This window comes from Parasteatoda tepidariorum, chromosome 8 (genome assembly GCF_982258835.1).
Source record: "Parasteatoda tepidariorum strain Cologne lab strain chromosome 8, Ptep-v5.0, whole genome shotgun sequence".
NCBI classification, from domain to species: Eukaryota; Metazoa; Arthropoda; class Arachnida; order Araneae; family Theridiidae; genus Parasteatoda; species Parasteatoda tepidariorum.
In genome coordinates this window covers 91,565,616-91,589,575 of record NC_141762.1, presented here as the reverse complement: position 1 = coordinate 91,589,575, position 23,960 = coordinate 91,565,616, and the positions used below count along the sequence as shown (strand labels likewise).

The window sequence follows — 23,960 nt, the reverse complement described above, 5'->3', positions numbered from 1 at the left end:
CTTAGAATAAAAATATTTTAATAAAAACTTCAGAAGTTAACAACTGGCATCATAGAACAAAATTGCAGTATGTTTCCATCTTCAACTTAAAGAAGCCTTGCTGTGGAATAAATTTGAATGAATCAAACCAGGTAAAATTTTTTAATTTGTCATTCCCGCATGTCATTTTTTAGAGTAAAATAAAATACAACTTCATCGAGAAAGTGGATAATTATATGTTGCTTTCTTGTATGAATATAACTGTATGTGATTGACTTCAGAAATTAATTAGGCCTAACTGTTATTTTTAAATTTTATTGAATTCGTCATTCCCTCACTAGTGTATAAAGTGAGGGAATGACGCTGAAGTGAGGGAATGATTCAAGATGAGTATATTATTAAATTTTTTTTTATTCAATCGTGCCAGCCAATTTTATTTCCCAAACCTGTAAAAACTATTAAATATATAAGAGTAAATTATAATAAATATTAGATATACTTAGTATGTTATCATTTTCAAACTTTAGGTAGATGTAACTTAGATAAAAACATGTATTAAAATAAAATATCATTCCCTCACTATTAGTGTCATTCCCTCACTTTTTAAATAGTGAAAATAATTAATTTACTTATTAATTAATTTGAAAAATAAATTAAAAAATTAATAAATTAATTTATTAAATCAATTAATTTATTTATTAAATTAATTAATTATTGTAAATTAATTAATTATAAATTAATTATTTAAAAAATTAATTAATTTAAATATTAAGTATATTTTATAGGATATATACCTTCTTTATAATGCCATTACGTATTTCTATTAATGTAAAAAGTTTCAGAGCTTTTTATTCACTTTACTTTTTCGGGATTTTATGAACTGAAAAATGACAGTTTTCGTGAGAATGACCCATATAGAAAATGCATATAGAAAATAGCTCTTCGCTTGTCTATACGGCAATGACAGGTGCATAAATAATTATCAAAGTTGTAGTTTTCTGACACTTATCCAAATTGTTTCGTGTTTTGTCTTATTCAGTTCCGTAAAAAATTACATCGCTGAAAATTCCTCATTTCTCTTATTAAGGCTGAACTTGATTGTAGCCGTTTGTATACAGGCTTGCTCATTGTCTAATTTTCATCTGATGTGACATCTCAACTATAGTGATCCAGGGTTGCTACGTTTGCGTTGCGTAACATATTAAGTATGGACATTCATAAACGCGTTTTAATTGCCTTGACAAGGAAAGAATTTGAGAAATCATAATTAGGATTTTAGCTCAATTGATACTTTCTTTTCTTTTATTTTATAACAGTCGTTGAACAGCCGTTCCAATTTTTTGGGTTTGTGACTACTATACAAATCCGTAACCTAGTAATTTTGAACCCAATAAAAAAGACAAGGGAACTCCTGGATCAAGTATTAGGAAAAATTCACCTTTATGGAGGACTTTTCGATAGAACTAACCGCATTTGTGTTAAATGGAGAGGAAAAGCAAGAAAACGTCTCACGGTTAGTCTGGTGGCAAGAGAACTCTAACCCATGATCCGTCTACCACTGAGGATATTTTTTACATCGGCACTGTGGTCGGTGCGAGCCGGGTGTGGAATTCGTATGGACCAGCCGTTGCTGGGATTCGAACCCGGTTCACCTCATAGGAAGGCGAATGCTCTATCCCCTGAGCCATCACGGCTCAAATTGATATTTAATGTTGTCAAGAGCGTTGTTATTACTGTATGTCCTTTTGTGGAATAAGAATCATAGAATATCCTAGTTCGTAGTAAGAGCAATCACCTCATTAGAAGCCTGGGAATGGCAAACTAAATTTTAAGGTCGTAAAGCATGGCTTTGTACTTTTGAAATTACTTCAATGCCGTGCAATATTCATGTATTTTTTAAATAAAATAATATTTGTTTCAAACTCTCTTAATATTTCATGTCTTTTCATTGATTTTATTATTGTAACAGACAAGCAAAAGATGTATAAGTGATCATTAAGAGGATATTTCTAACCTATGAAAATATTAATAATTCAGGTTTAAAGTTCTCCTCCCGTGCTGTTGCTTTTTTTTTCAAACTAAATTGAAAGACAATAATATTTTTTAAACGTGGTAAATCATAATTTAAAGGAAATATTTCATTTCTTAAATTGGTTTGTCCACATAGAAGTACTGATTTCCTGTATCAGACAGATTCGGCCAACATTACCAACCTGAAGGACGCAATCTAGCTTTTGCGACGTACCATTTTAGTACATTTAGACAGTATATGTAACTGATAAATTACTGGTCGATTCGATCTAGCTAATTCAGATTATAAAACGTAATTTATTAATATATACCCCTCTTAACAACTTCCTTCTTAATTGGTTCGTCATTGCTTTTCTCATTCTACAATGCATCCCAGCAGCAAAATACATTGGACCAATATTCACCAATCTTGGCACAATAAGTGCTCTAACGGCCGTTATTTTCCGATATTGGCCATATATAGAATTGTCCGTTTCATTCGATATTTTACAGCCAATAGCGGTCCTATAACCATTTATCAGATTTACCCGATGTTTTATATTCATTATTCATCCAATATAGGCCCTATATTAGACCCATAATGGGTGTTATTGGTCCTATATCGGAGCAATATTGCAAAATCAAGACATCCTAATATCGGTCCCTCAGTCCATGTTCATATAAGACCCATATTGAGCCAATTACAAGCCAAACTGGGGCCAAGGTAAAACTGCTGCTAGGGATAATACTTAACCATAAATGTGCCTTAATTGGTTTGAATAGTAGTAGTTCGAAAATCGACTTCGTATTCATAACAATATGTTATGATAAAATACAAAAGTTATTGTTACATAAGATGGAAATTAGCAAGAACTTGAGACTTGCCTTTCGATTAAAAGTAAGTAAAAATCTTACTATTAATTTTAGTAAGAGATTAGGAAATATTTAAATATTTTATTAAATAATTATTTATTAAATAATTTTTTATTAAAAAATTTTTTATTAAATAATTTTTTATTAATTATTTTATTTAATTAAATTTTTTTTTACCATCTAATTTTTTTATTAAAAATTTTTTATTAAATTATTTTGTTTTTAAGTAATTTTTTATTAAATATTTTTTTTTAATCAAAGATACACTTACTTTTATTGGATGAGGATTCTTTTTTCCTAGATCCTGAAAGAAACGTAAAACAAAATTCTTGTTAGCATTTTTGTCCTTTAAAAATAAATGAAATATATCAACTCATTTTAAGCTCTCTTATTTCAATTTAAAATCACATAAATAAACATGTAGATATTTTCTAACAATGATACGCTTGACATGCAGGCACCGGTGAATAATACTTAAGGATTTTTTTATGAAAATTGGGAGATTTCATAAAAAAAAGAGAACTTACCGGTAAATTTCGAAACACTTGTACAAATTGGCATTTTTGAGCCGTGATGACTCTGGGGATAGAGCGTTCGCCTTTCAGTGAGATGAACCGGGTTCGAATCGATGTAAAAATATTTCGATATAAAAATAGACTCAAAAAATGTCATTTTTAAAACAATTCTGTAGCTTTAGGAGCGAAACTAGTTTCAGATTTAAAATCTCAACACTCGAACTAGGCAAGATCACGTATTTGTACAAATACAACAAAAAATTTGTTCTCCGATATAATTTGCTAAAAAGTATTAATGTAATAAGCAATGACAATGACACATCAATATTTATCCGAACTGACCATTAGGGCTTTAGGCAATAGGTTTTCTAATGTTTATTAATCCGAGTGTTAGTTAAAAAAAGATTAAATGTGCATGCCAAGCACATTAGTATACATGTATTACATTGAACATGGAAACAAATTTCAGAATATAAAAACTGTAATTTCAAATATTTGAATCAGGTGTTAAGAAAAATTTACTTTATTCTCCCTTGATGCTCAAAATCTTTTAAAAAATATGCAAGCATTTACAGAATTAAAGCAAAACAAATTAATAAATCATTTTGGCGAATTTTCCAAATTCAATTGCAAATAATAATAATAACGCCGACCGGATAGTGTAGTGCTCAGGAAACTTTCCTTGCATCAGAATAAGGTTCTGGGTTTGAATCCCGGACAAGGCATGGATGTTTTTTCACTCTCTGTACTATTTGTCCTTGCTTTGGGAGCAAAGTTGGCCCACCTAATATGATGCCCCTGAAAGAGTGGCTAACAAATCTGCCCTAATATGACTGAATTGACGAAATGACAACCAAGGTGGGCATAGGAAAAAAATAACAAAAAAACGACAAATCGGTCGTTTAATTATAGTAGTAAAACTTAATACCACATCGGGATGCTATACCTATTTGGTCAGTAAGTTCTTCTCTTCGGCCAAGCTTTGAAAAAAGCTTCGCATTTTAGAAGTTCTGGTAGGAGAGTGGAACCTCTTTACACACTGCCCAGTACATATAAAAATGAAACTAAAATAGGCAACAGCCACCAGCAAAACTAAAATTCTGACCTCTTTCATTCCGCGATAAATGCGATTTCATACATGATGCGTCATGGCCCACGGCACCATGTATGAAACAAGTCATTCCGTCATTAGCATCTAAGTATCACACGAATGTGATGGAAAGTTTTATTTCAATTTTTAGGTCCCGCAGTGAACTGATCGTTAAGACACAGTTCCCAGCAGATCATCGAAGTCAAGCATCACTGCCTGCTCTCAGTGTGCGGGTGGGTGACCACCCGCATAGTCTGCATAGGGTTCTAGTGTGCACAGTATCAGTCTTCGTTTAAACTATTCTATCGTGAAGTACTCGACATCACGCACAGGCCGTCGGGTTACCGAAACTGGGATGCCATCCCCTCTGCAGAGGATCAACAAAATTGTGATGGTATGTGATCTTCAGATCATCCTCAGGGATGCTTTCCAGATCGTCTCCAATTACCCATTGTGCAGCACTAATGCGACGTAAATGAACTACAACAACAATCAATGCTTAAGCAACATTAGATAGTACTTGAAGTCAGTTCTAATTTTAAATAATGTCTCCGAGAGCGTCGAGCTTCAACATGCGCTTTCAGTTCCAAGTATTTTTTTCCTTATCTGAAGTATTTAAACATGTAAATAGCAGCATATATGCGGCTCTTTCCGAAGAACTGGACAATGGAGATGTGAATTATTGAGCTCTGGGTCTCTTGTTTCTATTTCGACTGTGTGGGAAAAGGATGGAATGCTTATTTGTTTAGGTGGGTGTAGATTTGTCATTCACAGTTTGCTAAATAATATTTTGTACGTTCTGGGTCAGTTTTGCGATTGCTTTCTTAAATACCGGGAGCAAATTATTACAGTATATTCAGGCACTATTCCTTAAATAAAATGTAAATTTTAGCGTATCAAATTGAAAACAATGATTTTATATGAATTTTTAAATGAAATGAAAACGCCAAGATCAAGCTGGTTAGGGAAAGTATGTCTGTCTCCATTCACTGGATCTAAAGGGGTTACAATTTTACATCTTTATCACAAAAAATCTCTTTCTTACCAAAACACTTTCAAATGAATGAATGCTGACGTGCTTCTCTTCTCCAAGAAATTTGACTTCATCGCTCAATTCGGCAGTACATATTATGACCTCTAAACTTGGTGTATCATCTTTTTTGTCCAACAAGATTCTAACTTTCTTTTCATCATCACAAACAATGTATTGAATTTTACCTAATTATAAAATTTCTTTTTTAGAGAAATACTTTGAAAAAGAAAAACTGCTTTTACAATTGTTAAATTAAAAAAAAACTGTGAGGAAAATCAAAAATGCTGAAAGTTGACTGCATATTCGGTAAAGGACACCATGTTCCAAAAATGCAACTTTTAATGGAAGCAGATCTTAGACTATTTTTACCTTTCGAGTTTGGCATTTTTTTTTTCGTCATTCATCATGACAGAACAAAGTGTCCCGTACCACGAGAGAGAATGACGAATCTACAACATGGACACGGTATCAACTAAACTTTATAAATAAATGGAGATGGTGCAATCCTCTGACTTACAGATATATAACTCTTTAAACTGAAATAATAACATGTTTGTGGTGAAAAAGATAATGTAGTTTCTGACCACCATCTTAGACTTTTTTCTACCTAAGGATTCATTTTTTTCAAAAAAGCAGAAAGGGACGATACAAGTATTTCATTATCAGTATCTATTTAGACCAAACAAGTATGTTTGTCTACCATAACAAATTTATGTTTGGGTTTAATGACAATATTGTGCTTTCTTCAGATCTTAAAACAATAGATAACAGTGAGAAATATCCACTTGGTCGTAATAAATATCCCAGATAGCAAAATAAGTTTTATTTTCACTCAGCAAAAACCTTTTACTGTGAACCTAAAAAGGTTTTTCTGAGGTTTGCGTGTAAACCTTCAAATCTTGAAACGAGATCTGTGACAATCTGCTCTATGCTACGCACATTACCCTAATCCAAAACCTTGGAAAATAACCTTCTATATAAAAACCTTAAATCGAGGTTGTCTTAGGGTTTTCAAGCGTGAAAAAAATCCTTGAATAAAGCTTATCTTAAGGAGAAAATAATCTTAAATCTTGATAATTATAAGGCGTCTTTTGGCAACGTCTTGTATGCTCAGCTAAAATCCACCTTGTCATGAAAGTTTAATGGACAATCCAATTTGATCCTATCGTTAGTGTGACGTCAGCTAAAACGTCATTATGGACCTAAGTGACCATTTTTCCTAAGTGACAATACTTTTTAAAAATATTTTTTAACCCTTTTAGGATGAAAGGTTTGAAACTGCAACCAATCATTTTGCTGTACTGAAAAAAGGTTTTTAGCGCAAACTTTTTCTTGACAATGATAAGAGCATTCTGACACAAGGTTACTGTAAGGTTACATGCTTTCTGGGATGTACTACTTTTTTCTCAATGACTGCTCTTTTTACATCATTTCTGCATTTGCGGCCTGGCATCAAAGGGAAAGTAATAGATTAGCATCAATGGGTTAGTAATGGATTAGTATAGCGTGTTGATAATTAAGAAACCGTTTTTAGTCTATAATAAGGAATGGGTAATAGATACCCGCATTAGTCAGTTTTAATCTGTAAGTATAAATGACAAAGTTCGCTTTTTTTTATCAGTTATTACAAAATACTGAGCAGTAGAATTTCATGAAAACTGGATTGTGGAATAATAAAAAATAATATTTAAAAGAAATGTAATTAAAAAATTCAAAAAAAAAAATATCGTGAGATGACGCTTTTCTCTAAAGACCAGCCAGTCAGATCACTAGACTTGAAATCTTGCGTTGGTTGAGGGGATAATTGAAAGACTTAATCGACCGTGATATCCCATAACAACTATTTCAAAACTTGAAAATAGCGTGGGTAATACTTGAAAATAGCATATATAATGTGCGTAACATTTTCAAGCATACATAGCTTTCAACGATTGTACAGAGTACCAAAAAAATAAACATGGCACCATGAATACTTTTGATTTAAGGATCTTAAAAATTACGAAAAAATTGTATATTTTCCAACTCAAAATTTATTTTCCATTATCATTAAATGAAATGATAAAAAATGATAAATAATTGCTGAAATTTATTTTTTTCAGGAAATTACTTTTGAATAAACGAATTTTACAATTTCGTGCAAAACATTTCTCAATTCGCTTAAAAGATTCTCGAGATATGCCAAAAATTAAGCGAAAAGTAAAATAAACATTTAGGGGTTCAAACTTGGGATTGAATAGCTCTCTTTACCAAACTATTGGGACAAATTTCCAAGTTTGCCCCCTGCCATATTTTGAGGGCCATAAATGCCAATACGTCAAAAAATGGTGCGGTTATTCAGAAAAAATATGCTTTTGTTACTGATTTCTCAACTTAAAATATCGTCTGAATTAATTAATCAGCATATTTGAGGTCATTCCCTCAACCTTAAGATTGAGTCTTAGAACGAGAAGATCCAATCATTACATCAAAAATTATTCAAGGTAGTCCATTTTTTTATTTTGCGCACTGTACACGTAGATTTGTAACAAGCAATAGTGGATCACATATTGCGCAAGTTTCTGAAATTTTGCATATTATTTATGTTAGTCACACCTACTTTCTATAAAGATACGATACTCCAGCCAGAGCTGGATTTTTTGGGGGAGGATTTGGGTCTTCTGTACTTATGCCTATGTGTGTATGTACAGTTTTCTTAAGGTACGTTTATTATTGATACGCTATACTTGCTTAGATATAACACTGCTTAAATTTATGACAACAAATTACAAATTGCATCATATAGTTAATAATAAAATGAAATCAATTTTTACCATGATTTATCATGTATGAAGATGCATCAGGACCAAGTGTATCGTAAAGAGGAACTATTGGTGTAGAATAATACATACAGCCATACATTGCTATGACCCACTGAAAATGTAAATTATCTTAACGAAAGCGATCACGTGTAAGAACGATATAATTATTTATCTGATATGAATGAATCGTATAAATTAAATATCGAAATGAATACCTACTTCCACTGAATTTTTGCCATAAATTCCTACTTTACTGAGCTGCCCCAGATCCGCTCCTATGTTAATTAGACCTGATCCAAAATTGATGGCTTTTTCTCTAAACTGAAATGATATTTGTAATTATGAAAAGTATAATTTTATAAAATCGAATTCAGAATTATATTCTGTTGTTGTTGTAGGCTATTCAGGCAATAGGTGCAATTGCTCTTGTTTTCCAGTGGCACCATCTATTGCAAAGAATTCGACTTCTGCCACACCTATATGTCACACTTGTTTATAGGGCAGATCCATTCATACACCCATTCATTCATCCACAGATCGTAATTTTGACATAAACGAAAGAATGATCAATTTCGAATTCAGTGCCCCCTGAAGTATTATTTTTTTAATGGGAACATAGAGGACTTTATGATCCGACAAATTTAACGTGCACCAGTCACCATTGACTAAGCGGGGAGTATTCGGCCGGCTGGGTTCGAACTCCCGTTCTTACGAGCATGAGTACAGCGCCCTGCCAACCAGGCTATCCCGACCCCAGAAATATATTCCACTTACGTATTTTATTTTCTTAAAATTATGATATTTCAACCGTATTAACAGGAAAATTTTAAAAAGATGGTCTTTTTTTTAAATGCAATCGATACTTCATGCAACATGCGTTTTTTATACACAAAATCTTGACTGATCAAAAATATTAGAAAGATTTAATAAGTAACATAACATAATTGCTATAATTTAAGGGCTGTGACCTAGAGATAATTATGAAATGTTTCTCATACTTTTTCTATTTCTGAATATTATGATAGGCTAATATCTTAATAAAACAAGTATTTCAAGAAATAAACCATAAATAAATAAATACTAATCCTTGAGTTTGATACACTGACTAGGTTTTGATATCAAAATAACTTTGAAATAGTTGCGAAGAAGATCCATTATTATTCTCGCTACAACGGCTAACCGTGTTTAATTTTATGTATTTAACCATCCATAAAAACATCCATAACCATCTATTTAACCATTCATAACCATATATTTTACCATTCATAGCTGTCTACTTTTTCAAGTCTTAGTCTTAGTCGTGTGGGTTGGTCGGGGTCCCTGAGGCCAAGATGGCCCTTTACCCCTTCATCGTGAAGTAAGGATCGTTGAGGTGAAGCACTGAGGTGTCAAGCATAATGCTAAAGTTGAAGTGGGGAGAAAGTAGCACATTGCCATGGTGCGGAAAAGCTGTGGTGACTTGAAAAAGAGTTGAGAGAAATCGACAAAAATGAAGTCCACTGTGCTTTGCTTGAGGAAAACATCTCGCTGTTTTAAGATTACTTATCTCGAATTGATAATTAACATCTCCAGTCTCCGCTAGTAACTAAACTGGTGAGGACCCGAAGGACAATAGATGTTAGTAAAGCCAGACTCCTACTTGCGAAACATGCTTCGACCAGTCGGTTTCAAAAGCAAATGGCCGCCATTAACATGTCGGACAGGCCTAAATGCTACTAACGAAAGGTCAATGCAATCATCACGTTCACGTACGTCGAGGCTAAACAAGTTATTACTGCCGCTTAAACGGTGTGTTCACGTTGACTGGATTTGAAAACTATTTCATCTTGACGTTTTGTCTTTCAAACATTGATCAGTGATCGACGTCGCAGAAGAACTGCAGAAGGCTTGCATCAAACGCTCACGAAGAGAGGAAGAGATCATCGCTAAGGCAGGGAGGTGGTGACGACTGGCTGGCCGGAACTCTTCGTTGGTCATCCCGCTGACTGGCGACCGAGCCCCCGGCTCGGAGAACTCGCAAGGCACGTTCGTCTCCTAAGGCGTCTTCATCACTACTTTTTCAAATAAATGAGAACACATTATGGTAAAAAAAAAATAACTCGGTATACAGTACCTATGCCAATTTTGCTTTTACTGTTAACTATCGCGTTTAGCTTTATGCTGTTAGCCTTCATTAAAAAAACTTCTATAACCATCTATTGAAACATCCATAACCATCTACTTTTTTAAATATAAGAGAGCACATTATTTTAAAAAAAGAGCATTGATATATCAGTATACAGTACCTACGTCGATTTTGAATTTTCTTGCATTTCTATTTCTGAACTATAAAAAATTTCGGTATAAAACTTCAGGGCAAAGCAGTTAACAGACCTTGCCATATTAAAAGACAATAGATAAACTTACTTCTGAGTAAATTAGCCAAGAATATTCCGAAGGGGAACTTCGCCAACCAACACAGTGACCATCTCCTATGACAAAGAAGTATTTAACATTAGTTATAGAACATGGGAAAATGCCCTTTGAGAATAACTATGCAGAAATTCTATCCAACTGCCATGTGTCTCTGTCTTCAAACCTATTTTTATCGAATTCGGATACTGGATATGCAGCAGTGAAAGCTGAACAGTTTTCCTGTCTGTTCAGCTTTTAGAACAAAGAACTGCATATTTTCCATATATTGAAAAGGTAAAGTTGGGCTGAAAGAATATGCATATATATACACAAAAGAAGAAGACACTTTCAGTTTTTGAAATTTTTTTTAAATTTTTTTTCAAAATATACTTAAAAGACCATTTTGCAAAATTAGAAGTAATTAGTTCATGCGATTTTTCAATAAATTTAAACCTTTCAAAGGTTTCAAAAACCTGCAATAAATTACGAAAGAAAATAAATATTTTTGAATACCCTGTGCCAGAGAATTAAGCTAGGAGCTTGTACCTTATAGAGATTACTTTGGTTTTTATTTGCAATAATTGAATAAAATTTAATAAATCCAGCTTAAATATTTATGGAGATATAAAAAATTTAATAAAAAACTAATTTTTTTGTCGTATATTTTTGGTCCATAACTTAAAAAAATATTTTAAAAAATTAAGCTAACCTTTTATAAGAAATTAAAAAATAATTACAAAATTATTGTTTTAAAATTTGAGAAAAAAAAATCGTTAAAAATAATTTAAGATATGACTATTTGAAGTAGTGACTTTATATTGCTCTTGCGCGGGAAAAATAAAATTTAAAAAAAATATCTTTTTCATAATTTTCTAGTGAATCGTATTTGGAAACTAATAAAAAAGTCTTATTTGAATATCTTACAAATTTAAAGAGTTTCAACTAATTTTTCTAATCAGTTTTTGTTCTTTTTAAAAGGAAGCTCAAAATGATAAGGGGTTTTCTTCAAATCTCATTTTGTCTTATTAAATCATATTTAATAAAACTGACACCGGCATTGTGGGAATCTCTCACTAAAGAATGATTCCTTTTGCAAATTTTCATTTTTTGCACCATCACTTTTTGGTGTCTGGACATTTATTATAATTCTGATTTGTTATTAAATTTTGTCTTATAGTACAAAATGAAATTTGTGAAAAATCTCTTATTTTGAGATTATTTTTTTCCTTAAAGAAGTTCAAAACTGCGAAGAAAATTGCTTGAAACTCTTTAAATTTTTTAGATATTCAAATCAGACTTTCTTAATTAGTTGCGAAATACGATACACTGTAATTATGAAATTTGTTTTTATGAAAATTGTTCAGGGTATGAAAAGAATAAAGGAATTACTTTAAGTAGTCATATCTTACGCAGTTTTTAACAATTTTTTTTTCAAAATCTAAAACAATAATTTTGTAATTAATTTTTAACTGTATCAAAAATTTTATTAAATTTTACAATATTTTTAAAGTTATATCAAAAAACAACCTAAGACAAAAACATTAATTTATTATAAAAATGTTCATATCTTCATATATGTTTAAGTTAGGTTTATGACATTTTATGCAGATGTTGCAAATAACAGCGAAAGTAAACGGCACACGTAACAAGTTTATTATTGAGTTTCTGGTATAGGGTGTATAAAAATAATCTTTTCCTGAACTTCTTCAAGCTTTAAACTTCATTGCTAAGTATGAAAATTCGCATGAACTAATTAACCTCAAGAGTTTCAAAATAATCTTCCAAGTATTTCTTGAAAAAAAGAAAAAAAATATTGAAAACTGAAAGTGTCCCTTCCATTATTGTTAGGGTAGTGTATATATATATATGGCAGTCATGTGAGCAGGACAAACAGGCACAGGATTAGAGGATGAAAATTCAATTGACACAAAATTGAAGAGATCCTCAATGAAAGTTTGGGAAAATCTTGCAACATAAGTCCGTAGAATGTTTCATTTCAGGGAATAAGAGAAATCTTAGTAATTGAAATCGGTTTGTTGAATAGGTCTTGGGAAATCAAGCTTTCTCACGTTTAGTTACAGGGATAAACGTTAAAATGTTAATTAATGCATATTTGAACTAAAAAGTGATTAAACGACAGGATGTTAATATTAAAGCATTTCGTAATCGTAATAATAAATAAATTATATATATATATATATATACATACATGCATATATATATATATATATATATATATATATATATACATACATACATATATATATATATATACATACATACATACATACATACTACATATATATATATATATATATATATATATATATATATATATATATATATATATATATATATATATATATATATATATATATATATATATATATATATATATATATATATATATATATATATATATATATATATGTATATATATATATATAGAGAGAGAGAGATAGATAGATAGATATAGATATGCAGAAAGAGAGAGAGGAACAGAAGAGAGGACTGTGTGTTTTATTTTCTTTACCCGTAAAAGGTTAATCGAATAACCGGCTATAATTGGAATGGTTTTACTATTAGTTTCTCCTCTTCTCTGTCTTACTTTTACTCCTGAGTTAGTGACTTTTTGAACAGTTTTACAGATTTTTTGCTTTGATAGGGAGTTGATCGTGTGTTTTTTATTGTTTTGCATTTGTTTTCTGTATGGTGTTAGGATAATGTTTTTTAGCCTACTGATCAAGAAATGAGAAAAAATATCCAATATTATCTTAAAAAATCGAAGAAATTATTATGAACAAATTATAAAAACAAATATAGAACAAACATATAAGTATTATTGTTTTGAATAATTTACTTTAGCATCCATGTTTGCTATTCTGAACGAAAAACGTACTAACTTACAGTCATTGAAATTAAGACAAAGAATTTAAGAATTTAAACTTATAGTTTTTTTATTTAATATATTTTCTACAGTTGATAGTTTAAAACATTGAATTTCAGAAGGAAAATTGTCAAAATAAGTTATCAGTAATAAACACCTCAAATTTTTATGCATTAGTTAATTATAATAAGAACAGCTTCACTTCCCTTTAAACTATCTTGTACTTTGGTCTAAGAATTCTTAATTGTATTATTTATACAAATAGTTCTTTTTTTTAAAAATGAAATCTCAGCACAAACGATTTACGTTTCTGAAATTCTAAGAGAGAGAGGGAGACAGAGAGAGAGACACTCACCAACTCTTTATCTTATTATCATTACGTTTACTATTATATCATCATCATTATGTTATCATCATTATTTTATCATCATTATGTTGTATATAAATTCCTTAAGCTTCTATGCTGACAAAAACACACCTCAAATGTAGTAAATATTATGAAGGCGGGTAGAGGAAAATTTTTTTAATCTAAATAATATTATTTATTCCTCTTTTGGTTTTACTTTTATCGTAATTTTTGACGAATTTGTTTTTGTGGTATGCTACAAATTATGTAAATCCTAGTTTTGAATCCTAGTTTTGAATCCTAGTTTTGAATCCTAGTATTGAATCCTAGTTTGAAACTCAGAATAAGTTTTGATCGAGTAATCGGATCTTCACAAGTACTCAATCTCAATGATTCAAAGGGGTGACCTCAAATATGTAAACTATTTATTGCAGGCGATATTAAGTTACAAAATAAAATACAAAAACGTACTTTCTATGAATAAATACACCTTTTTTGACGGACTTTTTTTTTGAATAACAAAATATAGGTTGCAGCCTAATTCTGGTAAATAAAGTCCGAACAGTTTGTCCTGGAGTTCGTTTGAACCCTTCACTGTCAATTTTACTTTTACTTTTTGCGTATTTTTCCATATTTTGAGAATTTTTTTAAGCGAATCGAAAAATTTTGCTCACTATTATAATAGTCGAAAAATTTAAATAAATTTATCGAAGGTATAGTATTTATTAATGATATAAAATCGAAGGGTTACATAAATTTTTACATCATTTTAAAGAATATATTCTTGTTTGTAAAAACACAAATTTGAGCGAAATCAGTGAAAAATCGAATATCCTGATAAATCGAATGTCAAATATACGACTTCTTTCATTTAATTAAATACGTTTTGTAATAATTTAAATACGCAACTTATTTAAACTTTTTAATTAAATGCATAATTTAAATTAATTTTATCATTAAGTCGTTCAAACTTGGAATCGCTTTCTTGACCAAACTATTAGGACCATATGCTTGAGGTCACCTCCACGAATCATTAAAATTGAGTTCTATAGTACGTAAAGATTCCTTCATTAAATCAAAAGTTATTCATGGTGATTCTGCTTTTTTCTATTTATATATGAGCACTGAACCTAAAATGTTTCCTGAGATACTAAAAATGAATAGCAAGATCTGTGGTACAACCTGTTTAATGTTTACCTGATAATTTACGACCTCTTTCCAATGCTTCGACTAATGTTGTTGCATCAAAATAAAAGAATTTAACTGGCTTTCTGTGAGGAGCTGTTCGCGATATTCTTGCACCATCTTCATTCTGTAAAGCATAAAACATTACATAAATAATCAATTTAATATTTGTATTAATAACAATACTTTTTAACACTCGTAATCCTTATACAATGAATATTACTTTATGATAAAATAGATTTCGTAAATTTGAATCACCTTTAGAGACCTGCCAATTTTCATCTTCAAGTGATAGTACACCAAGTGGTAGTAATTATTTTTACAATGAATATTGCATTATGATTCAGAGTCTTTGAAATAGATTTAGGAAATTTGAATCCCCTTTAGAGACCTACCAATTTCTCCCTTCAAGTGACAGATTAGCCTAATAATCTTTTAATAATAAGCGAGTGATAAACACCTTATGAAGTCACTTAGTTTCTTGCAACTGGGTATACATACTTTAGACGAGAGAGCTAATCTGTCAATCTCGTGGCTGGCTAAACGGGGGTTCAAATCCCAGCGTTGGCACCACAATCTGTCCTCTATTATTTTAACACATGACGAGCTTCAAATGTCCTTCAATTGATCACTCTTCAATTGGTTTACATTGATTATTAGAATATAAGAAACTCTCATTTACGTATTGATGACAGCACCTTAGAGGTGATTAACACAAAAAAGTCTAGTAGTTAACATCTGTCACGATAGAAGACACCTTTAGAACCACTTTCCACTGTTCACTTTAAAAAACACAACCCAACCATTTCTTAACTTCAATATCCCCTGAAATTTAATTTTTATGGTTTTGAATCCCTGCTAATAGAAAATGGTTACAAAACCGTATAGTTTTGTATTCACGGTTTTCAACCGTATCAGTGGAAACGGTTTCAAACCCGTAAAGATAAGGAATTGTTTCTATCCGTAAATTTTACAGTTATTTGGGTAGACTGACTGCTGCTGATTGTGTTACCATAATTTCAGAATGAAAATTTTAAGAGTGTACCTACACAATAATTCCTGATGATTTCAGCACATTTGTCCTTCATGAACTGAACAATGATTGGTTATAGTTTTAATATTTTTTTATTTAAATGTTTATTTATTATACATAGGCTTTTTACTTCAAAGTTTACTGAGATTCTAAACTTCTATATCAAAGATGGTTATTACGAAACCTATACTTTGAAACAACGTATATTTTATAAAATGAAACGTATGTTTTATATAATGAAAATGTGTTCAAATGATTACTTACAGGCACTGATACAGACATTGTTCTTCTCCTTGGATGCGTTTTTGATTTCTTTTCTTTAAGTTTTATGCAGAAAGAATCGTGAAAGCAATTTTTTGTTGATATTTGACCCATAAAAGCTAGAATGAAATGCATATCATATTTTCATGCAAATCATGCAAAAAATGAAATGTGGGAAAGGTATATATTTCAAATATTTAATTAAAAAATATATCTAGTGACGATAATTTTACTGCAATATCATTGGTACAGAAATTATTTGAAGTTAAAGAAACTTTGAATTCGATTATTCATTTTATTTAATTGGATTTCAAAATATTTTCATAATAAGTTGAATAGATATTGAATCTTAATATTACTCAATTTAATTTTATTTTCACGCAGTGTTGATAATAATTGTTTTTGAGGAATGATCCATACGGAGTTCTACATATTTTAAAAACGAAAACATGGAAATTATGTAATGAATTGCATCACAGGAAAGGAGTGAATTTTATGCTGTTTTTGAATTTCTTCAGTTTTAATGGTGTTCTCTACTTCAGAAAATATATGGTTATTTCCATCAAATTTAGAAACTTATTACTAAATTTATCAAATTGTGGAGCTATTTACTGGAAAATTTATAAAACGCTCTAATTAAAATAATTGAACGGACGTCAGTTAATTTTGCTATCAAACTGCACCACGTTGCTGCAAATGGTGGTTAGTTTGAAAGCACTGTTTTATGTTTACTTAGCAGTGCCATCTGTTGACAAAATTTATTTCTAAGTTTGAATTTTAAGGAGAAAGGAAGTTTTGGTTACCTTATCAAAATACAAAAAATTACAGTTAGCATTTACATTTTTCATTTAATTTTTTTTAAAATCATTGGCTGTTTTTGAGATAAATATGCATAATATGACTGTTATATATTAAAAAAAGGTATGATAGAGAGATAAAATTACATATTAGTAACAAGTGCAATTTTTTTTAAGACGATCATGCTTCTTGGATATTTCTCGATGTGACGTTTTCTTTTCTTTCTTGTCATACAACTGATTCATACCATCTGTAGAGAAATTAATTCTGAAGAAGGTGCTGATAATAATATTTGGTTCACACTAGAATACATGAATAGCTTCTTGATATAAGGATCAGATTTTCATGCATAAATATGTAATATTTATATTTTTAGAAGTAGACTCTAATCATGCTACTTTAATGGTGAATAGTTTTCTCAAGGAAATTTTGGAGCGAGCTTGTATGACGTGGTCATACAAAAACTATCACGTCTACAAAAAAGCTTCTTCCGAAGTGGAGATTTCGTAAGATTAAAGACAGAGTAATGTTCAACTTCAGAAAAAAAGAATAAGCAAAAGGGGCGCTTCTCAAATAATTATGTTGACCACAACTAATTTCGAATTTTACTGAGGCAATTGCTATATGCACTAATGAATTCGCAATGTATTTATAAAATTAGTTTACTTGAAGGCAGTTTTAAACATTTTTTTTTTGAATTTTTCCATTTTCTATAGCTTTAATTAAAATTTTTCTTTTTAAATTTACTTATTTTAATAATTGTTTTAATAATTACTCTAATATTTTAATATTTAGGAACTTTTAATTTTTATATTGAATTTTTATATCATTAATTAATAATGATATAGAAAATATATACAATAAGTACTAAGCAATGAGAGTAATAATTATGAATTAATAATTAATATCATTCTTAATAATGATGTTAATTAATAATGATATAAAAAACAAATTCCACAACATCCCATTGTAAACTGAGGAAAGTCACCAGAATTTTATGAACAACCTTTGGTAATGTAATAGCTTGTCATGAAAGTATATGTGGCGTGTGTTTACAAGCCACCTATACTTTCATGACAAGCTGTTGCCAATTAATCTGAAGCTGGGTTTTCTTCAAGCCGCCGCTGTGGTTCGAACTACAGCTCTTCACAATGGCAGTATAGTATCTTTAACCACTGAGGCATTTCTGTTTTTTTAACTACATAATTCTATAACTATCAAGAAAGTGTTTATTTATGTGTATAAAAACTTTTACTTCGTGTAAATATTATAATTTTGCATAAATTCAAAATTTGAAATATCACCGTTAAGTGAAGTTTCAAACTTTCAGATTCCATCGAGAAATACATATCTAAAATTAGGTTATTTTTATGAAAAAAGAGCAAGCTTTCATAATTCTGATTTCCTATAAATTATTTGCCTGGCTTATCACTTATTAGTTAAAAATATATAAAATATGAAATACACAAAATGTTTTTAAATGTTGTTATAAAACTTTTTTTAAGGGTTATATGTAAGAAAAATAATAAATTATGTTATTTTTCTTTTAAATCATTAATCCATTGATAAATTACACTGGAAAAAATATTACTGAAATAACTTACGATTCTTCGAAGAATTTTGTGATTTGTAAGCTGAGACAGGAGATAGGTATTTAGTGTGCTGACACTTTCCTAATGAATTAGCAGTGCTCAGGTAAATGGGATAAAAATAAACAGCAAACACATTAGTAGATAGCTATTGCTATCGAATGATACGGAAAATTGCTTCTTTTTCCTCCGTTGCTAATTATAACTTAATGTCTAAAGTTATAATTATCAACTGAATATAAGTGAAATTCACTTTCCTGTAATCTGTTTGACATTTGCACTGAGAACCCGGATGGAAAAAATTCGGCTAATAATATCGATGCTAAACAATTCCTATTATATGATTTAAATTTTGAACAGTCAAACTTTACGGATTAAGATTTTAAAATTTTAATATGGACGATTGTCTATTGTCTCTACGGATAATGTAACGTAAATTTTGCATTGTAAATTTGTTGTAGATATTTTTAAAGGAATTAGGATAATGATCATTAAAATGACTACGTCCCTCTTATGCAAGTCAAAGTTGTAAAAGAAGGGAAATAATTTAGCGTTCCGATGTGTAATATTTTATATTAAGTTTACGTATTATATGGCTCTGTTTCTGAAACGTAAAATGAATGCTAATTTTGAAAAGAGCTTGATTACATAATTCTTAAATCAGGATAAACTGGATCTTAAATAAGGATAATCTTAAATAAGGATGAATTAGATAATAATTAGATATTAAGTATTATATTTTTGAACGGTAGTTAAACTGAGGAAATTTATGTAAGCAAAAGGAACAGGCAGGGTAAACTAACCAGTGAAGGAACACTTAAGCTTCGCTTGCCTTTTAAAAAATCATATTAATTTCAAAATTCGTAATTTTAGTTAAATGAGAGTGTCAACATATTTGTTACTAATTGCAAACTATGTAAAAAATTGTAGAGAACTTACATAATATTGTTTTAAAGTTTTGGAGGTTCAAATAACAAATTGTAAGAAGACCAAGTGAAGGAACAGCTAAACTCTACACTCAGCGGCGCGACAGCCCATGAGGGCCAAGGCCTAGTGTGCCCATTTCAGTTTTCTTGACCTTGGGTTCTGGGGTGCAGGAGCAGATGTTCCGGTCAGGTGGTCAGCCGAACGCGGAACCCCCAGTGTTTAGTTCCCAAGAATGCTTGGTACTCATTTATCGACCCACTGAAGGGATAAAAGGCTGAGTCAACCTTGCCCGGCCTGAGGATCGAACCAGGGACCTGTGGCACGACAGCGCGAAGCGTTACCGCTCAGCCACCGGGTGTCATATCTTTGGGCTCTGGGGTGCAGGAGCAGATGTTCCGGTTAGGTGGTCAGCCGAACGCGAAACCCCTAGTGTTTAGTTCCAAAGCATGCTCGGTACTAATTTATCGATCCACTGAAGGTATGAAAGGCTGAGTCAACCTTGCCCGATCCGAGGATCGAACCAGGGACCAGTGGCACGACAGCGCGAGGCGCTACCGCTCAGCCACCGGGCGTCGAAGGAACAGCTCTTACCAATGAATGAACACCCAGTAAAGGAATACTTAATTTTTGTTATTTTTTAATGCTCCTTATGAATTTTTAAGCCATACAATACTAAACAAATAATTAAGCAATACTAAAGGTACAAGAAAATTAAAGTTTATTTTTATCTTCATTAACTTAGAAGAAAAAACCGTAAATGAACACTTGTTCCTTCACTGGTTTTTCATCGTTTGGTGATCCAGTGAATAAACACCCCCTTATCTCAGTACTTTATTATGCTATGATGCTTAAAAAACTGAAACGTAACTTCAATAACTATATTTTGAATTCTCTTTTTCACAGTGAGAAAAATAAAACTATTACATGCAATTAATTCCACTTCAAACATATAAATACAAACACTCACCTTATAATTTTTTCAAAGAAACAAGGTGTTGCAGAGATAATAACAAATTCAAAAATTTTTCCAGAGAAGTTTATGTCACCAGGTAATCCAAAACATTGCTAGATGACTTTCTATTGTTTGGCAGTAAGCTATTGTTACCAATCAATCTAAAGAAAAACTTTCAAATTCTTATTTTTAATCAATATATATGAAATGTTCCTTCACTGGTCGGTTTACCCTACCTTCTCTCCTTGTCAGTTTCGCTCACCAAACCCCATAGTATCTGAGTAATCATTTTCTTATCATTGACAATAAACATATTGGTAAATCAAAATTTAAAATGATTCAATTAAAAAATCCCGAATATTTTTTCTACCAATAAAGATTTAGCTTCCGATATTATTGGGATTAAATTTGATCTTAATCACTGCTCTCGGATTATTATTGTAAATTCATTTACAATAATTTTCTTTTTGATTTTATAGACAAGTTTACATTAAACATAGGTTTACATGAAATTTACATCATTTGCATAATAGTTTAGCCGACCGGACTGTGTACGGATCAGGGAACTGGCCTTGCATCAGAAAGGTTCCGGGTTGGAATCTCGGACAAGGGACGGATGTTCTCGGTTATTATTATAACTTCAGTTTCAATTTTTTTTGTGTTTTATAGACAGGTTTACATTAAATTTACATAGTTTATATTATAGTTTGGCCCACCGGATTGTGTAGGGGTCAGGGAACTGGCCTTGCATCAGAAAGGTTCCGGATTCGAATCTCTCACAAGGTGTGGATGTTTTTCATTCACTCTGTACTATCTGACCTTACGGTGGGAGCAACGTCTCACAGCTAATATGATGCCCTTGAAAGAATGGCCAACACCTCTGCCCTAATACAACTGAATTGACGATATATCAACCCAGGTTGGCGCTGAAAAAGAAAAACACTACACATTACATTAAGTAACAATTAATGTGATGACACTTGATTATGATACATAATTACAGTGTATAACTTATTTACCTTTCAATAACAGTAAAGTAATAGATTTATTCTACAATGTAGAATAATCAGTTAATATCATAGGATTACTGTAAAATTTAATAAAGGAATGCGTTCTTCATTGCCTGGATGGGCCCTGGCCTTCTCGGAAAGTCTCTTCTAAGCATCTCTTTATTTGGCGGCTCTCCTCCAATTTTCGATTTTCAGAATGGGCATGGCTTTTTTGAGATAGTCTATTTAAGGCGAGGTTTGCCTCTTTGTCTTGTTCTTATAGGCTTGGCTAGAAATGGTTTTCAGCAATTTAGATCTTCTAGCATTGTAACCAGATGTGTTGCCAATTTAATCCTTTAGATTTTTAGTTATTTCACGTATCAGGCTTTTTAAAGATTTCCAAATACAATTCCGAATTGGTTACCGAAGAGTCTTGGTAATGGTTTTGGGGAAATTAATTATAAATTTAATTTTATGATCCATGGTAAAATTTGTTTTTTTTCTCCAAAATTTGGTCATTTAATCATGATGCCTTAGAAAATGTCATGAAAACATTTAGTTGGTTAATTTCACTTCTCATTTTTGTATTTTTACTAAATATATGGTTATAAAAACTGTAAATTTGAAAACCAGAATTTGCATTAAACCGTTACGATATGAATGTTTTAAATACAGTATACTTTGATTAAGTTGAATTAAGTTATTTTTCTTATCAGAAATGTTTTTACAATTCCATACTGTAATTTCACCATAAATTTCCATAGTCAAGCACATCTCTTTTTTTATGTGTATACCATATATATGGTACATATTTTCCATTCATCAGGAAGTGTATCATTGCTTCATATAATTTGAAATAAATCAGTCAGGGGCACTGCACAGATATGACCTGAAACTTAACGGAAACAACCTTTTGAGTTTTAAGTAGTTAAATTTGAATAATAATCGAAATTAAAAAAGTAATAATGCCTAAGAATAATATTAAGAAGGCCTAATAAATAGTTTTTGCGTGTAAATGCGTTAGAATTATTTATCTTATTATTATATTATTATTAGGCTTATTATTACCAACGATATTTGGATCTTTTTTTATTAAGGAATACACCATGGGATTTTTCTATCTAATGAGGATGCAAGAAACGATAAGACTGCAATTACCTTTTAAAGACTTAAAGATATATGAATTAAATCTAAACATTATTTAGTGATATGAAGCATGGGATTTCTCTTGGGCTCTTAAATGTTTAAATTTAGCATTTTTCTATTTAAATAAAGTATATATAGATTTTTAGTGTTACTTTGATGTATGTAGTATTCGAAAAAGTAGGAATACGTGATAATTTTTCTAAACATAGCGCCTACTGTGAGATTTAGTGTTTAACATTTATTTCCTACATTGCTGTTTCACTCATTTCCGCCCCGCTAATATTTCGAATTCCTCTTGACCCAGACTGACTTGAAGCTGAGAGATGACATGCCACATTCCTAACATTTACTTGAGTTACTCACAACCGCAACTAGAGTCCTATTTAGCCCTCTCTATAATTGCCTGGACACAGAATTTCGGATGTGCCATGGCGTGCATGTCACTCCTGACAATATGAAATAGACAATACTGATGCAAATCTAAGTTCCGTGAATTTCTACATTAACAAGAATCGAAACTAAGTGTTATGCTTGAAGTTATGATTGAGTTTTGTAGTTGTAGTTGTAAAAGGCGATATGAGTTCGAATGATTCTTTTTACAAGAGAAATATAATAGAATGAAAATTTCGAAAATAACTTTTTAAGTGGATTAAAAAATATAAAATAGACAATACTGATGCAAATCTAAGTTCCATGAAGTTCTACAGTAGCAAGCATCGAAACTAAGTGTTAAGTTATGATCGTGTTTTGTAGTTGTAAAAAGCGATACGAGTTCGAATGATTTTTTTTACAAAAAAAAAGAAAAAGAATGTAGAGAAAACATGGAAAAATTACAGAAGAAAGAAAAAAGAGGAAAAAAGAAAAATAATAATAAAAATAATAAAAAACTGGGGACAAAAAAGGACAAATAATAAAAATAAAAGTCCGGAAAATGTAAGATATAATCTTTTCATAACCTCACACGATTATATCTACAAAAATGAGTGCTTTCTAATATTGTATCTATATAGCCAAAACAAAATATATCAATACAATAGTGTGAGAAGCACTCAAAAAATTTTTACAAAAAAATTACAACAAATAAAATAGAACACAATAAGTAAAAATATCACGTAGAAGCAAAAAATAAAATACAAAGAAAAAACAGAATAAAAC

General features: G+C 30.8%; 1 protein-coding gene across 1 annotated transcript in view; it reads right to left on the bottom strand.

The window, feature by feature from the left end:
• Positions 1-21,405, bottom strand: part of LOC122273059 (long-chain-fatty-acid--CoA ligase 6-like) — a 56,754-nt gene extending 35,349 nt beyond the window's left edge. Inside the window, exons 1-8 of the mRNA XM_087169337.1 lie at positions 21,387-21,405; positions 16,408-16,523; positions 15,123-15,237; positions 10,705-10,769; positions 8,518-8,619; positions 8,311-8,410; positions 5,513-5,685; positions 3,134-3,166 (exon numbers count right to left, since the gene is read on the bottom strand). Of these exons, the coding sequence (XP_087025463.1) occupies positions 3,134-3,166; positions 5,513-5,685; positions 8,311-8,410; positions 8,518-8,619; positions 10,705-10,769; positions 15,123-15,237; positions 16,408-16,518 (699 nt within the window). The 5' untranslated portion in view covers positions 16,519-16,523; positions 21,387-21,405. The remainder of the gene's footprint in view (positions 1-3,133; positions 3,167-5,512; positions 5,686-8,310; positions 8,411-8,517; positions 8,620-10,704; positions 10,770-15,122; positions 15,238-16,407; positions 16,524-21,386) is intronic.
• Positions 21,406-23,960: the final 2,555 nt, after the last annotated feature.